This window comes from Equus caballus, chromosome 2 (genome assembly GCF_041296265.1).
Source record: "Equus caballus isolate H_3958 breed thoroughbred chromosome 2, TB-T2T, whole genome shotgun sequence".
NCBI classification, from domain to species: Eukaryota; Metazoa; Chordata; class Mammalia; order Perissodactyla; family Equidae; genus Equus; species Equus caballus.
Genome location: NC_091685.1, coordinates 29,700,754 through 29,718,867, shown reverse-complemented (window position 1 = coordinate 29,718,867; position 18,114 = coordinate 29,700,754). Strand labels below are relative to the sequence as shown.

Sequence of the window (18,114 nt, the reverse complement as noted above, 5' to 3'; positions counted from 1 at the left end):
TTCCAGCCAAAGAAAGGAAATGTGTACTTTAGAATCTCTGCCGATAGGGGCCTGGGGGGAATAAAGAGGAAAGTCAAATGCATTTCTCAGGCTACACGTGGGGAGCAGGAGGAGCTTTTTTTTTTCCAGATGCTAATTAAGATCTCAGCTCAGTTCTCATCTTGGAGGCCTTCCTTGGCCACCCCCACCTGCTGTCATCCCTGCCCCTCACCTCGTTTGATTTTTCTTCATAGTGCTTGTCACCATTCAAAATTACGCCGCTTACTTGTTCCCTTCTTGTTTTCCGTCTCCCCACGCTGAGCCGTGAAGGCAGGAACCTTGCCTGTCTTGTTGACTGCTATCTGTACCAGAATGTGGGGTATATAGTAGATGCTCGATACATCTTTTTTTTTTTTAAATGGATGTCAGGTGCGGGGAGGCAAGAACAGGAAAAGGAAAAGGCTGGGATCAGACCTGGGTTTGAATCCAAACACTGCACCTATTGGCTGTGTGCCATCAGAATAGTCACTGAACTTCTCTGAACTTCAGTTTCCTTGTCTGTAAAATGGGCATAAAATCTGCTTCCCAGAGTAGCAACAGAGGATTAAATGAGATACAGTCTATGACAGCATCTGGCACAGGGGCTGCTACATGGAGATGCTCGATAGATACTGGCTCCTTTTCCAGGCCTTGATTCAAACAGTTTTCCTGGAGAAGAAACAGGCCCTTCCCTGTCCGTGAGTGTCCAGCACTTCTCCAGCCTCCTTCTGGAGTCCAGAAATGGAATCTCCGAGGAGAATGGTACTGATCCTCTTTTGACTCCAGGGAGAAACACGAGGAAGTGTTGACGGTTCCGCATGGATGAGCTGGAGACGGGGCCCCAAGGATTCTGTTCGCAAAGCTGTTCCTCGAGAAGTGGGGACACTGATATGGGAACCAGGCTCCTGCCCCCCTGGAGCCTTTCGTTCTCATCCTCGGCCGAGGGCCTCCCGGTGGACCCTAAGGGCCCTGAAACAGGCCGCCCAGGCCCCCTGCTTTCACAGAGATGCCACCGAGTCTAGAACGTGGCTATCCGGGCTCCACTTCCAGATTTCAAGTAGTGTTACCTCCCTGGGAACCCTGACAAGGGAAATTACTTCCCTCCACGCTCCAGGCAGGCTGTCTCTGCTGCTCGCTTTGGTATTTTCCTCATTTTCACTTAAACTTCTTTTCTTTTCTTTCTTTTTAAAATTCTTAACATTTAGGCAAAAGGACTGGCTCTCCCTCTTTCGTGTTTGTGGAGGCGCCAGCCTTTGCTGGGGCAGCTGTAAAGCAGGTCATCCATTCCTTCCAGCAGACTGAGCCCTCGCGAACTGGGAATTCGGGCATTTCTCTTTTTCAAAGAGAAGCAGACCTCAGGACGGGCCAGTCGGCCCAGGTGGCAGGAGCCGGTCCTCATTTTGATTCTGCGTGTGCCACGTGCCGTTTCGAGGTGCCGGGTTGATGTTTTATTCTTTCGTTCATCAGACAGCAGAGCAGCTGGCGGGTGGAAGGGGCACAGCCCTTTGAATCAGCCACACCCAGGCTTCAAACGCTGGCTCTGCCGCTTGTGCTGGGAAGAGGACACACTGATCTTTCCCTGAGGGTGTTGAGCAGCGGGAGGCAGTGTGCTCCAGGGGCAGGAGTGCAGGCTCCTGAGTTGTCCGCTTGCTTCCATCGCCTGGCTCTGTCTGCCACTATTCTGTGTCCTTGGGCAAGTCATTTAACCCCCCAGGATGCGATTGCTTCGTCCTGGAAAATGGGGACTATAATGGTAATCCGCCTTGCAGGGTTGGTGTGGGATGAAATGCTTGTGAAGGGCGTGGCCCAGTGCTCAGCAGGTGGTCAGTGCTCAGTAGATGTCCACTGCTGGATAACGGAGGTGACACATGTGGCCACTATTATTACTCATGTGCCCTGTTGACTTCCTCTGTTTGGCCAGGCTCCCTGCTAAGGGGTTGGGGTTGCAGAGGTGAATAGGTCACAGAGCTCAAGGGCAGGGGAGACAGACTTGAAGTTATTATCCTGCAGAAGTGTTACATATTGTCATGGATGGACGGCAAGGGGCTGTGGGAGAACAGTGAATTCCAGAATGCTGGTGCCCTTACTCCAGAATATCAGAATTCCTTATGCAGAAAAAGGGCTGTGGTGGAGTGGAAAGAGTATTGGAGATTTGGTGGTTTGTTCATTCAGCTTTTCATTGGCAAGTGCAAAGGCCCTGAGGTTTACTGTTAGTCTCCTATTGTTGCAGTAGCAAATCACACAAACTTAGTGACTTAAAACACCACCAATTATTCTCTTAGAGTCCTAGAGGTCAGAAGTCCAAAATGGGTCTCACTGGGCTAAAATCCAGGTGTCGGCCGGGCTGCAGTCCTTTCTGGAGGCTTTGGGGGAGAATCCATTCCCTTGCCTTTCCAGCTTCTAGAGGCCCCCTGCATTCCTTGGCTTCCGGCGCCTTCCTCCGTCTTCAAAGCCAGCAATGGCCGCTTGCCTTTCACGTCTCTCGGCTTTGACACTGGCTCTGCTGCCTGCCTCTCTCACTTCTAAGGACCCCATGATCACCGTGCGCCCACCTGGGTACTCCAGGCTCATCTCCCCATCTCAAGGTCAGCTGATTAGCAGCCCTCCTTCCACCTGAAAGTTTAGTTCCATTTTACCACATACTCTCAGGCTCCTGGGATTCGGACATGGGCACATTTGGAGGCCATTGTTCTGCCTACCCTGGGCGGGAAGTGGCTGTGTGTGTTTGAGGTGTTGTCCAGAGGCCCCGTGGCTGAGCGTGGAGAGTGGGAAGGGGCGTGGGGAGAGGTCAGAGGCGGGCCTCCCAGGGGGGTGCCCTGGGGGCTCCTGGAGCTCATGCATGGAGGAATGAGGCTGACCAGTTTGCATCCTCAAGGGATCGTGCTGGTGGCTGTATGGAGAAAGGATGAGGGGAGGCGGGGCAAGAAGGGGAGTGAGGAGAGCGTGCTGGGGCTCAGGGACAGTGGCAGGGGATAGGGGGAGGAGGCGGATTCGAGCTGTGAGTCAGAGATGGCGTCGGCAGACTTGCTGGAGAACAGATGTGAGGGGTGGAGAAACAAGAGACCCCAGAGGACTCTGAGGTTCTACGAGGATGGTGGCCGTTTCCTGAGGGAGGAGGAAGAGAAACATGGCCCCAGGGCAGGCAGTCGCAAGTGCCGACACTGCCAGTTTTCTGTGTGCCAGGAGCTGCGCAGAATGCCGTGCATTGTAATGAATCCTTACACCTATTTGGGACAGGTGCAGGAATTGATCCATTCTGTGAGAGGCAGTGGAATGTTGTGGCCAAGAACACAGACAGCCTAGGTTCAGATCCTGGCTCTGACTCTCACTTGCTGCGACACTTGGGCGCACATGCCTCAGTTTCCCCATATGAGAATGGCAGTAATGATATACTAATCTTATAAGATTAGCGTGAAGACTAAATAAGTTAATATATACGTAAAGCACTGGTGACTCACAAAACGCTGGAGAAGCATGGCAGTGTCATTATTTTTAAACAGAGGAGAAAATCCAGGCACAGAGAGGTTAAGTATCTTGTCTAAGGACACACAGCTGGGTAGAGCTGAGATCCAAAGCTAGGCTCTTAAGCACTATGCTTCCCCCCTTCTTGAGAGGGCCTCTCAGAGCCGTGGTGAAAACCGCACATGCTGAGGCACGTAACAGCCCTTGGCAGGGTGCCTGGCACACTGTGCACGTTCCATGAATGTATGCATGTGGAAGGGCACCTGCTGTTTCTATAAAATGAGAGTGGTGGCACCCACCCTGCCTCACTCACAGGTGACCATAAGGCTCAAATGAGGATGGCAGAGCACTCTGGAAATGACAGAGCCACCTGCACACAGGTGGGTTTTGTACTAAATTCCTTCCAAAGGGCCTAGTTGAACAATTCCCCTTGGAATTTCACTCGCAGGCACATGTCATGGATGGACGGCAAGGGGCTGTGGGAGAACCATCTTGGTCCCCTAGGTCATCCATCTTGGTCCCCGTACCCCATCTCCCTGCCCCAGCCCCCGACACCCAGTCTGTGATGGAGGAGAGGACTGGGGGGGACCCTTCATTGTGCACTCGGGGAACCGGTCTCAGTGCCCTGGTGGAACTCCGATTTCCTTGTGACTGTCTCCATCAGCTCCTTTTGTCCTTCTGCCGACTCCGCTCCAGGATCATAAAGGTTCTCACTAGAAACGTGTCTCACCCATTCTTGCCAGCCCTGTGGCCTCACAGGGGGAGCTGTTTCCTCACTGGGGCTGTGGTAACTCCTTGTTGAGCCAAAGCCACTGGGCTGTGGGTGTTTCTGCCCCAGGCATCCTCCTTTCCCTGTGGTCCTCAGGACGTGAGCGGCCCAGGGGAGCTGCCCTGTGTTGTCACCATCCTAAGACATTTCTTCAACATTTATTTGTGGAGGCCTCTATGTACAGGGTGCTCTGCTAGGTGCTGGGGATCAATAGTGCGCAATGGAGCCAACAGAACCTCGTGGACCCTTTGTTCTGGTGGGAGGAAATAGGTACTAATTAATCAATCACACAATTAATGTAAAATTCCGACTTTAATAATCCTCTGTAATAGGGGGATTCGACCTGATCCAGGAGGCTGAGCTTCTCTAGGACATGACGAAGCTGAGATCTGAAAGATGAGTGGAATTTGCCAGGCCAAAAGAAGAGGGAGGAGTGGTCCAAGGAGAGGGACTGTCGTATGCAAAGGCCCTGTGGCAGGAGGCGGCACAGGGTTTTTTTTGAGGAACTGAGAAAGAAAGCTAGTGTGGCTGGGGCAGAGAAGGGAGGATAAACTGAGGCTGGAGGCGTGAGTGGGTGGGACCCTACAGGGCTTGACGGGCCTTATTGAGTTGGATCTTTATACCTGACGGAAGTGTTCAAGTGTGTGTTGGGGGTGGGGTGGAGATATCAATAAATCTGCATTTTGAATAATCACCCTGGCTACCGTGTGGAAAACAATGTAGGAGGTCAGAGGACTCCTCTAGGCTGGTCAGGAGGCTGCTGCAGGAGCCCCAGGGAGAGAGTCGAATGGTTTGGAATAGCGTGCAGAGAAATTGATAGATACTTGGTAGTAGAGCAATCATCCTGTGGCTGCTTTATATCAAGTACTGTCCTGAACACTTTATGTATGTTGTCTGTCTTACTCTCGGGGCTACCATCAGGGTTAAGTGCTCCAATGTTCTTCTTTTATAGATGGGGAAACTGAGACTCAGAGAGGTTAAATCACTCACTCAGGGCCGCATAGCCAGTAGGTAGCAGAGCCCTATAGCAGCTTCTCAAACTGTAATGTGCGTTTGGATCACCTGGGATCTTGTTAAAATGCTGATTCTGACTCAGCAGTTCTGGGATGGGGCCCAGGCTGCTGCATTTCTAACATGCTCCCTGGGTGCGCCCAGCTCCTGGTCCCTGGACCACACTTTGAGCAGCCAGGGTCTGTCTGCCCCAGGGCCCCCTCTCTCCACCCTGGTGCCTTAGAACAGCTCCAGATGGGGTGAGATATCTGCGACTGCTCAGATCTGAGTCCCCATGGCCAGGATCTGGGGGAGCTGTGGGGACTGCACATAGGTAGGGAGTCATATTGCATGTTCGTTTCCTACAGTTGCCTTTCAACAGCTCGAGCAAACCCAGAAGTGAGGGGGTTGGAGGCAGCATCTCCCTCTTCAACTAACCCCCACCCCCAGCACAACCACACTGCGCCTGCCTCCAGCTTCTGAGCTGCAGACCGGGGGTTATGTGTGTTCACAGAAGTCTCTTCAGTAGTCACCAATCAGGTCATTTTGTGGGGCACCGATAGGTGGGGGTGGATTGAGAAATCTAATGTGGATGGTTTTTAGGTACCAAGTTGTCAACTGTCTCCCTGGACTGTGCTAAAAGTGAAGGAAAAAATCAACCCAACGTTTTAATCTCTCTCTGTGTGTGGTCATTAGATCCCAGGATCATTAGAGACCAAGCCTTTTCCCGCTCAGCCCCTGCAGATGGGGCCAGTTGTCACTGCTGGGGGACGCCAGTAAGCCTGTGAGTCGTGGTGTGAGCCTGTCTTTAATGACTGGGAAAATCCATTTCCCTTCTTGGCAGCTTTGAGATTTGCAACTGTGGTTCTGGGTCGCTGCCAGACCCGATCCTGTCTGTGGGCCTGTTTTACTTAAAAAGGGGGAGAACGTCTCACTGTTTCTGTGCTCGCTCCTTCCTTCCCAACTGCCCCAAAGAACTTTCCAATGCAAACTATTAGTTTTCCACTCTCAAGGCAATCTGCCAGTGTCCCTGTTCCCTCCCCCCCTCAGATGCGTCTTGGTCCCCTTGTTCTGGGGCCCCTCAGCTGGGGTGGGCATCGGTGCCTGGGTGGCACAGTGGATTCTAGTCACTTTCTGCAGGAGAGACTTCTGGAGCTTTGAGAGAGGTAGAAAGTACACCTTAAACAAAATAATAATGTCTGCCTGAAATTAGTAAATACTTTTCATTTTAAGATTTCGTGTCATTGTCATTTGTTCGGGTGGACAAGAACAGCTTTTGTTAGAGAAAGAACTGAAGAGGTGTCTTCGGACGCAGCTCCAATTGCTCTGCCTGTGTCCGGATCATTGGAGCTTTGTTTGCTGCCTCTGCAGGGCTCGGTGAAGTGAGGGCGTTGTGGTCTGTTGTCAGGTGTTCTTTGAATCTGTAAATCACAGATTGCTGGAAGGAAGGGGCTTCCAGAGACCGTCTAGAGCTGCCTTCCATCTCTACCACGGCACACACGCACACATGCGCGCGCACACATGTGATGACTGCCTGTTGTGTGTTTTCAGAACCCAGTGGGAACAGAGATATAATCTCTCTTGGTATTTGGTTCTCACGTCTCTTGATTCTTACAGCCATGTTCTTGAGTCTGTCCCAAATGTCTCCTGCCGTAGCCCAGGCTGCCCCAGCCCTAGTCAGCTGCTTCACCGTCCTGGCCCATGTTTTTGGAGATGTTACCATCCCTGTGCTGTTAACTTCTGTGTCCTGGCCATGGCAAGTCACTTCCCCTGTCTGGGCCTCACGTGTTCTTGTAAAACGTGGCTTTGGGAATAGGTGATGTCTCTGGCACTCAGATTCTGTTTGACTCTGAGCTTCTGGCTCTGTGCTTCTATTTATGTTGTTTCTCTTGCTGGTTGGCCTTCTCTCTGACTCCCAGCTGTCAAGATCTTCCTTGCTTCTATCAAAACCTGGCTCCATCCCACCCACCCCATGGCCAACCACCCAAACACTCCCTTTTGACTGAGGAGTTGCACTGTATCATTTCTTGCTTATGTTTTTCACTTTAACAACCTTTAATTTTGACATTAAAACATTTTTAGATATTCATTATAGGAAATTTAGAAAATATAGGTCAGTAAGAAGAAAAAAGTAGCAATCACTCAACTTCTCCCTGTCAGACATAAGCACTTTCAGCATTTTGGTATATTTCCTTCCAGTCTTTTTTTTTCCTTTAAAACACTCATACATAGAACAGTCAGTTTCAAACTATATAATTTAGCATCCTGCTTTTTCATTTAATATTATGTAATGAGCATTTTTGTACATCCCTACACATTTGGAAACACAGTTTTTAATATCTGTTTAATAGTTTACATCTCATGCTTTATTTAGCCCTTGCGTGATTATTTCTAAATGGGAACAATACTTATCCTGTCAAGCCCACTGAACTACCCAAATTAAATGAGATGAAGTGTGCAAAGAGCTGCTCAAATGTAAACGATGCTTGTTCGTTATGTTAGTTTTCTCTCCCCAAGTGAACTGCTTTACTGTATTGTCACAAAATCGTTATACGTTTTCCTAGTCACCAAGCTTTGCCCAGTGGTGGGCAAAACAAGCAGTCTGGGTTTAATCTTTAAAAGGGAGCATACATATCAATAACTTTTAGTTTTTTTCCTAGCAGTTTCTTAGAGGCTCTGGCCTAAAGAAATTACTTGAAATATAGAAAAAGGAGTGTCCACGAAGGTGTTCGTTATGGCCTTATTTATAATAGCCCCAAAGTAGAAATCACTGAAATGTCCAATTATATGGGAGGAAGGTTAAGTAAATGATGCTGAACCTACTGGCTGGGTTATTACATAGCTATTAAAAACAATGTTTACAATGCCTTTGTAGTCTAGTAGAAAATGTTTGTGTCATCTTCACTGGAAGAAGCAAAGATGAATGGAAAAGGGTGGAAAGAAGGACACCAAAATGGGAAAGGTGGTTATAGCATTTGAATGATGGGTGATTGTTTTCTTTCTCTCTGCTTTTCTGCAGTGAGCATGTGTACCTTGGACACATTAAAAGTAGGTAGATAGATAGATAGATAGGTAGAGATATCAACCTTATTTTTGAAACTGTCAGAAAGGATGTATGCAGAAGAAGGTAGCAGGGGCCACAGAACCCAGCTCAAGTGAAAAGAGTGGCCCTGATGTGAGAGAAAGGGGCATAGGGAACTGAAGCCCGGGTTGAGCTGGAACTTCAGGAAAATGCTCAAAACCACAAAAGGGGCCTTTTTATTTATTTTTGGAGCAGGAAGAATGGAGTAAGGATGGGCACCTCATTTGAATGTGGTAAGATACATATTCATAGAAACTGTACTTCCAATTTTGAATTTTGATCTTTTCCCAGGCCATGACATGCTATGCATACTCTCTTGGGACGCTGGGCAGCGACAGTGAGCCGGAGCTCCCAGTCAGCCACGCGGTCACGAGGGTGAACAAGTGATACACTTGGAACCATTCTGGTGTTCACTTTCAGTGCAGCATTCAAGAGTCTCCAAGAGATTCCATGAGCTATTCAACACTGTGTTATAAAATAGGCTTTGTGGCAGATGATTTTGCCCTACTGTGGGCTAATGTGTGTGTTCTGAGCACAGTTAAGGTGGGCTAGGCTAAGCTGTGATGGTCAGTAGGTTAGGGGTATTAAATGCATGTTTGACTTCACAATATTTTCAACTTACGATGGGCTTATCAGGACATAATCCCGTCATTAGTTGAGGAAGATCTGTAGTTATAAAAGGAGAAACCAAAACTGCTGGTTCCACATTTGCTCCATCTTCTGACCAGAGTGGGCGGGACAGGCTTGGCGAGGAGGATGTGAAAGCCCAGGGAGGCTTTTGTGGAATGTGGGTAAGAGGAGCTGCAAGGAGACTGGCAGAGGCACATTCTGTCATAATTTACAGAAGTGGAGGAAAACAGAATTCTGTAATGTATAACTTTGGGTGAAAATGACAAAAATTTCCAACAAAGGTCCCTGATGGTTTTTTAAAAAAAATTATTTCAGACTTGTAGAAAAGTTGCAAAAATCTAACCAAGATTTCACATTTGCTCTTCACCCAGATTCCTCAAATGTTAACATTTTACCATTTGCTTTCTTTCTCTCTCTTATACGCACGCCCCACCCCCACATACATTATTGTTTTCTGAACCATTTGAGAGTAAGTTGCAAACATAATGCTCCTCACCCCTAAATACTTCATTGTATGTTTCTAAAAAGTTAGTGACACTTTTCTACATAACCACAGTAAAACCAGAAAATTAACATCGACACGACACAATCAGCTGATCCCGTTACCCCATTCGAATTTTGTCAGTTGTCTTGACAGCTGTCCTTTATAGCAGTAATAGTAATAATAATTGCTGCATTGTTATTTCTGCTCCAGGATCACTATCGCATTTAGTTTATGTCTCTTTAGTCCCCTTCTTAGTTCCTTAGTCTTTCCTTCTCTTTCATGACCTTGATGCGTTGGAAGAGTAAAGGCCATTTATGCTGTAGGTTGTCCCTCAGTGGAGGTTTGTCTGATCTCTCCTCATGATTCCATTCAAGCTTGCATTTTTGGCAGGGATACCATTGAAATGATGGTGTGTCCTTAGGGTGTCATATCAAATGGCGTACCATATCTGTTTGTCCCCACTAGTAGTTTTTTTTAATATAAATAACAGCTTTATGGAAAGAGAATTCACATACCGTAAAATTCACCTTTTTTAAAGTGTAAAATTCAGTGGTTTTCACATATTCACAGAGTTGTACAATCATCATCACAATCGACTTTAGAACGTTTTCCTCACCCCACAAAGGCCCCATGACCATTAACAGTCATTCCTCACGTCCCCTTTTCCCCATCCCCTGGTGACCACTAAGCTACTTTCTGTCTACATGGATTTGCCTATCCTGGACATTTCATATAAATGGAATCATGTGCTCTGTGGCCTTTGTATCTGGCTCTCACTTTGTGGCTGTCACTTAGCACAGTGTTTTCAAGGTTCATCCATGTTGTAGTATCTGTTAGTACTTCATTGCTTTTTATGGCTGAATAATATTCTGTTGTATGGCTAGACCGCATTTTGTTGCTTCATTCGTCAGTCAGTGGACTTTGGGGTGGTTTCCACGTTTCGCTATTACAAATAGTGCTGCTATGCACATTCGTGTACAAGTTTTTGTGTGGACGTATATTTTTAATCTCTAGGGTATATGTCAGGGGTCCCCAAGACCACCCCTCGGTTCAGCGATTCTCTAGGAGGGCTCCCATGACGCAGCCCTTGTTCCTACTCCCAGTGATTGGCCACAGTGAAAGGACACAAAGCAAAGTCAGCAAAGAGAAAAAGTGCATGCGGAGAAGCCAGAGGAGAGCAGGAGCAAACTCCCGAGGGTCCTCTCCCAGGGGATCACCCAGGACACGCTGTATTCCTCCAGCACTGAACTGTGACAACACGCGTGAGGTGCTGTCTACAGGGAAGCTCATTAGAGACTGAGTGTGCAAGGTTTTCACCGGGGGCCCCCTCTGCCCAGCACGTGCCAAAATTCCAGACTCCCATGGGGAAAGCAGGTGTTTGGCATAAGCCACGTTGTTTGTACAAACGGTCTGGGTACAGTTAACCACTCTAACCAGTCAGAGAGTGACGAGAACTCGCTAAATCCACGTTCCCAGACACCAGCCAAGGGCCAGCCTTGCTCTCAGGCCTTCTAAGGACAGATGTCTCAGGCCTGCCACAGTAACTCCTTTCTGCACGGGTCTATACTGAGGAGTGGAACTGCTGGGTTACATAGTAACTCCGTATTTAACTTTTTACGCCAAACCGTTTTCCACGGCAGCTACACCATTTTCATTCGCACCAGCAATTTGTGAGAGTTCCAGTTTCTCCACACTCTGGCCAGCACTTGTGATCATCTATCTTTTTGATTATAGCCATCTTAGCAGGACTAATAGGTTTTTAAGTTAGTGACTTGCAAGCATTTAGAACAAAAAATGATGATCTGTAGGAGTCAAAATGGGTTCTCTAAGAACAAATCATGCTGGTCTAACCCCTGGTTTTTTCTTTAAAAAAAAAAAAAAAAACGCAATGATTTTTTTCTGTGCTAGCTGTCCTGGGGCAGAGTGTTTCTGTGTTTCAGCTCTGCCCTTCACAACATCTTCGTGTACAAAAAGGGAGACGCGGAGGTCGTGCTGACCGTCTGGTGGGTCCCTCACTTACTGACAGATGTCACTCAAAGAGCAGTGCTGGATCCAGAAGAGAGGCCCCTCCTGCTCTTTCTCTGACTCTGTCCTCGGCCCAGCCATTTCCTGTTTCTGTCCAGAACTTGGGGGCGGACACAGATGGCAGTCCCATCAAGTTTGCACATTACCCAAAGCAGGCAGAGACACACACGCTGAGTGATAAGATCTGGCTCCAGAAAGATCCCGATGGCACAGAATGGTAGGCAGAGTCCAACGAGGTGAAATTATTAGGGACAAATGGCAGGTGCACACCCGTAGGATCTGGTCCTGATGTGACCAGGGAGCGTCTGCATTCCGATTTCTGCTTATTACCAAAAGTATAGCCGGCCATGACAAATGAGTGGCAAAGTCTTGGGGCACCGTGGAAAAACGTTGTGACGTGTGGGTCTGCAGTTTCTGGGGACTCAGAGCTCTGCCAGAGGAGAACTGTTGAAGGAGCCGGCTCTTCAGCTGGCCAACAGGTGGCCTAGGGTGACTTGAGAGTTGGCTTCTCCGGGCTAAGGGCCTGTGGTGTGAAGCAGTATGAGCTGTCTTCCCCACGGCCCATAGGGGAGAACAGATTTGAATTGATTAAGGAGGAACTTTGTGAAACTGCATAATTGGATGGGCTGCCTGGTAAGGTGGAGAGCACCCCATCATGGGGAGTGTTCAAAGACAGATTACTTCATCCTTTTAAGGAACTCGCATGGGGCTGGAAGCGGCCTGCGTGATCTTTGATGTCTTAGACCTGCCTAAGCTTGAAGCCAGGGACTGTCCATCTCTAAAGCCAAGTCCAGGGCTCTCCCAAGGCACGTGTCACCAGTTGTAGAGTGAGATTAGCCATTCTGGGAGTCATCCTCTTCTTGTGCCCCTCACAGTCCCGCCTGTCCATCAGGACACCTGGGTACCCCTGAAGCATCCCTTGAGACGCATGCTTGCCCTCTTCGGAGCACCTCTGTTGCTCAGAAGCCCTAACCCGTTACCTGTCTCACCTGTGACGTGTGTGGTCCACGATGAGTCTCCCAGCCATGCGTTAAGCTCCAGAGCCAATTTCCTTGTTTGTTCTTGTATTCATTCAACAAATATTCAATGAGCACTGGTTATGTGCCAGTCCCTGGCTGAGGTGCTGGGCATGCAGTAGTGGATATGGAGTCGGGGGACTGACCAAGTAATCGCAAGTGTAGAAGGTTGACTGCAGGCTGCTCTGGGGCCTGGCATCAGGAACGCGGGATGGAAGTGGAGGCCTGGCTTCGGGTTGGCTGGGGAGGAGGTCTCCCTGCGAAAGTGCCATTTCAGCTGGGATCTGAAGGAAGAAAAGCAGTTGGCAGGGGCGTAGAGGGTGGGGGCTGGGGAAGCACTCCCACCGTGGCTGCAGCCCAGCTGTGCGAGCACAGGATGGGGCACCTGGCGGGCGCTTGCATAGGGTGCGTCAGGAAGAGAAATAATGACTGCCGGGCTGGGGGTCTTTCCCCATCCCCTGCTCATCCAGCACCTGGGCTGAGCTACTCATGACCCGAGATGAGAGACGCACGTGCGTTTGGGATCTGTGTGTACTTGTGCACGCGCACGTGTGTGTGAGTGAAAGCAGCTCTGACTGCCCTCTGAACCCAGTCCCAAGTGACACGGGGATTATTTGTGCCTGCCTTCCCCTCCGTTGACATGAGTGACTGTGAGAACAGGCCGCCTTCCAAACATCCCCACGGCCCTGCAGTGACAGCTCCTTTGAGAACACGCAGATACCTGTGGTTCTCTTAATTACTCTGCACACCCACTTCTCTCTCTCTCTGTCTTTTAAGCAGGAGGGGTTTTGAGGGTGGGGTGCAGGCCCCGCTCCAGACCTCTGCTCCTTCTTTCCTGCTGTCATTTATGTTTTAACTTCCTCCTGCTGCTCTTCCACCTGCCACGTCCCCCCCCTCCTTGTGCTGACTTAGTTGAGGGAGCCCCCCAGATAAGAGAGACTGAGGGAGGAGGACAGTCTCCCTTAAGCACTCGTACCCGGCAGTTAGTGTCTGTTATTGCCAATTTAAGATAAGTGGAAAATAGCAGAGGAAGGGACCCAGGACTCCGAGCCCGTGCCAAGTGCTTGGCATGCGTTACCATGACATTTGCATGTGTGTCACACGGGAAGCCACAGGCCAGGCCAAGCGTGGAGGTGGGGTCTGCTGGCCCGGGAGTTGAAAGAGCTGGATTCCAACGCTGCTGGCTGTGCTGTCCTGACCGCTTACCATCTCTGAGTCTCAGTTTCGTCATCTATGAAATGGAGACGTGGTACTAGATTATTCTGCCCTTTCACGGAGAGCCCAGGCCATAGACAGTCAGGTCTGTTCTCCTGGCCAGTGCATTTGGGCTGCAGCAGCAAGAGTGGTGGTAATTCCTGTCCAGATGTGCCTGCAGGAGATGCTTTCTGAGCAGCAGGAGTGGAAGAGCATGGAGAATGCAGGTGGAGATGTCCAGAAAGTGGGGAGCTGAGGCAGGAAGTAGGCCAGAAGTTAGAAGGAGAAAAGCAAAAGGATGCCAGACAATGTCTAGAGGTGAGGCGAGGAGTAGAAATAAACACGTGTAATAGATCAGTGATTCTCACATGTGTCCCATGGACCAGCAGCATCACGTGGGAACTTGTTAGAAAAGCAAATTCTTGGGCCCCACCCCAGACCTGCTGAGTCAGAAACCCAGGGAGGGGGCCCAACAGTCTGTTTTAACAAGCCTCCAAGTGATCCTGATTTAGCTAACGTTTGAGAACTAATAGGATGGGTGGAAGGAGGGGTGGGTGGATGAGGCTTGGAGAACCAGGAGAGTATTTCAACCGCTGAGGAGGGAGGAGAACTCACGTTTGTTAATCACTTACAAATGTGTCAGGTCGGAAGCTGGGCATTTCCAGCTACTTTCTTTTATTTAAACCTTTCAAGATTGTGGCAAAGCAGTCCTTGTTATTTCCATTTCAAAGATGAGGCAACTGAGCCTCAGAGATGTTTAGTCACTTAAAGTCAGAGAAATGGAGGCAGAGGTAGGATTAGAACCCAGGCTTCTCTGGCCCCGAAGCCTGAGTTCTTTCTACCACAACAGGTTGCCTCTCTACCTACCTGTCCCTCAGCTGTTCCTCCACTGCCTGTCCCTGGCTCTCTCCTCTTCCCTCGTCTGCCCTGTGGCCACCCCAGAGCTCTGTGGTCCTCCTTCTGCAGCCTGCCACGTGAAGGCAAAAAAGGAGCATGATAGAGGCAAAAGGGAGACTGGGGGACAAGGGAGCAGGGCTTGGGGTGGGTTGTCACCTTGCATTCCTCTAGCCACCAGTGCCAAGTGCAGCTAGGGGACTGCAGTGTTTGTGTGATGCTCCCAAGGAGCTGACGTCATTGCCTTAATCTGGGAAGAACTTGTGCGTGCACTGCGTTACTCCTTGCTGCCTAGATATGCGAAACCCTGTGCTGGGTGCTGTGGGGGAAACTGAGGCAAGGCAAGCCTAGTTTCTAGCTTCAAGGAGCTTATGATCCAGAGCCAGGGAAACAAAAAATAACGGTGACCAACTGGGGTGCCAGGGAGCCTGGGATGGCCGGGGTAGGTCAAGGCAAGTGTTGGAGGAGTTCAGAGACTCATGCTGTGACTTGTGGGGACAGCACCAAGGCTTTGGGGACAGACCTAAGGCTGCAGAGCCAGAGGGCATGGGTTCAGTTCCCAGCACTCTCGCTGACTCACTGGGTAACCTTGGGCGAGTTGCCTCGTGTCTGACCTGTCTCCTTGTCTACACGTGGAGTTAAGAGTCCCTGAGTCGGGGGTTGTCTTGTTGGATATGGCAGGCATCACCCAGTGAGTTGTCCCTTCCCTTCAGAGGACCACTCTGGGCCAGAGCAAAACAGAGAAGGCTCCCTGGAAGAGGTGGCTTGTCACTTGGCACTGAAGGATGGTTAGAACGTTTCTAGTGCTTTTTGTGTCTTCTCTAGGGAATCTATGGTTAGTCTCTGGGCGTGTGAGGTTGTCTGAGGAGAATGGCTTTCCGGGCAGCTGTCACTAGGAATAAAATTATGGTGAGAGGAAGTTGTCGTCTCAATTTGGAAGATTGCTTGTTACACGTGTGAGCCTGTTGCCGAGGGCAAAGCCGGGGGCCGGTCCACGTGGTCAGGAAGGGCCACGCTCACGTCCCTGTCCTGCTTTCTCTGCAGATGATGCAGTTCGCCTGGCAGAGCTACCGGCGGTACGCAATGGGGAAAAACGAGCTCCGGCCCCTCACGAAAGACGGCTACGAGGGCAGCATGTTCGGTGAGTGGCGTCGGGGAGGCCGGCTGTCCCCCTGGTGGCCGAGCGGAAATTTCATCTGTGCCCCTATTTCCCCAGACCTGGGGGCTCCCAAGTCTGAGTTCCTTCTGGGCTGTCCAGGCCCCTGAGCCTTCTAGATTTGGGGGGAAACCCATACGCTTCTCTCTCACACACTTCTTTGTAGGCGCCCATGATTTATTTTTTAGAGCAAATAAAGTTGGAAACGTGAGTGAGGATGGTGAGGGGCGGAGATTGGTTTCCACGGAGGTTTGGAGTTCTGAGGGACACAGAGGACCGAGTTTCAATGCGGTCCTCCAGGTGTAGCTGTTAAATGATCTCGGGTGTTTTCATGGGGAAGCGGAGCAGTTTTCCAATGAGGGGGCCGGTGCACTGCCTTTCAGGTCTTGGGGGTGTGTCTCTCGCACGCTGACTTGGTGGACACACAGAGTCACCCGTCACCCGTCAGGAGCAGCCCGGGTGCTACCTGTGTCAGCAGCTTCTGTTTGAGCTGCAGCCTCGCCTGCTGACGTCTCTGCCCTTTCCAGCCCGAGGTTCTCCTGGCCCAGAGCCTTGAGAGCGTCTCAGCTGGAGAGACCCCAAGGTGCCTTATTGTGGGCACAGCCTTGAATTTCAACTGAACACCCATCCATGTCGCCAGCCCCCTCTCTGCACGTGAAAAGATGCTGGGGGCAGCCTGGCTTCCTTCTTCCCTAAGAGACAGGAGCTGTCTGGGGCTGGAGATGGAAATTCCTCATCTGTATTCCTCACCGCTTAGAGACACAGGCTCCTGAAGTCAAGAATCAAAGAGCAAGTCCGATGGAAATTTCCAGGAAAATCTCAAAAGCAGATTTACAAGGGCTGGCCCCGACATGTATGGCCCTGTCAGAATTATTTGTGTTGTGGGAAATGGGAGATAGGACCTACTTTTCTCCCTCTTACCAGTCAGCATCACAACCTTCCTGGTTGTTCAGACAACTCACTCCCCTTGAGGGGGGACAGGTAGTGTGTGTGTATGTGAATTTAGGTAGCTCTTTTTTTTTCTGATTATCATAAGAATGTAGGGAAAAAAGAGAAAGTATCAAAAAAATGTAAAGCAGCTAGAAAAATAACTCGTCCTGCCACAGGCATGCAGCCTCTATTGACATCTTGGCTCATTTCCTTCCAGTCTTGTCTTCTGTGTGCTTTTTTCCCCTTTATGTACAATATTATGTCCTTTTTTTTTTTTTTTGGTTTAATGTTACATCATAAATGTTTCCCTAACTCTTTTAAATTTTTTCGTAAAGAGTGTTTTTAATGGTTGTCATTATTGCATGGATGTGCCATAATTCATTTAACCATCTGCTGAGGTTGGACAAAGGTCGCTTCCAATTTTTTGCTGTTAAAAATAATGCAGCACTTATCCTCTTTGTGCATAAAATATAGTCTTAGGATAGATTCCTAGAGAGGGCTCCTGAGTCAGGAAGCAGGAAAGCAGATTTAAGTTAAAGTTTCTTTAACCTCAGGTCTGAAATGTGTGGATTCCGGTTTTGGGGCCCGGCTGCCTTACCTGCCTCCACGCCCTACACCTGCCCCGGGAAGGGTGGCTGGTGTGGGTCTCATCAGAGCTGTTAGAGCTTTGGCTACTGGTATAAATCAGAAATGTGATCCAGGAAGCTCCCTGTCTCCTTCCCTCTAAATAGGTGCAAATATTCAGGGAACTGGTGGCGTTTGGGGGGCGCTGCACAGAAACTGCACAGCTTGCGTAGCCATTGCTCAGACCGTCCACCGGCCGAGAGGGAGCACGCTGGGGAGCATTGCTGCAGGGACTGGGCGAAACCAAGCTCCTTCTGTAAAATTCCTCAGGACCCGCGATTTAGATCTCAGCTGTCCAGCCCATTCCAGTCACCGAGCCTCAACGGAGAGTGGGCAGCCTGGAATGGATGGTGGAAGGAAACTGAGACCTTGCGTCGAAAGACCTGGGTGCAAGTCCTCACTCTGCCCTGAACACTCTGTGTGGCCAAGCCCAAGTCACTTGACATCTCTGGGCCCCTGTTCATTCATCCTGCACCCTGGGGCTGCTATGAGAACATATATGAACATGCAGAGGGCCAAGGATATATGAATGTTTTATGCTTTCTGTTGTAATAACTGTGGTTGGAAGTTGCTCAGGCGAGCCCCTGGGGGGTTCTGGGGTCCCTTTGTTTGTCTGTCACCCGGGAGCAGCCTTGGCAGGGTCCTGGGCACCCCATCATATGGTACCTGCAGCAGTCCTGGCAGTGAGCGGAGCCTGCCTTCTGCAGCCAGCTGACGAGCCACAGTGGGCAGCTGGCGCCTGGGAAGGGAGGCTCTGTGTGGATCCAGGCCCTGGGCAGGGAGAGCTGGGCCTGACTGACTGACTTTCTCAACAAATGCTTGCTTCGTGCTGTGCCCAGT

At 49.9% G+C, this 18,114-nt stretch overlaps 1 protein-coding gene across 1 annotated transcript in view; it reads left to right on the top strand.

Annotated features, from left to right (window-relative positions):
- The window catches only part of MAN1C1 (mannosidase alpha class 1C member 1), a 135,121-nt gene that overhangs the window by 36,313 nt on the left and 80,694 nt on the right, over positions 1–18,114 (top strand). Inside the window, exon 2 of the mRNA XM_005607334.4 lies at positions 15,609–15,705. Within this exon, the coding sequence (XP_005607391.3) occupies positions 15,609–15,705 (97 nt within the window). The remainder of the gene's footprint in view (positions 1–15,608; positions 15,706–18,114) is intronic.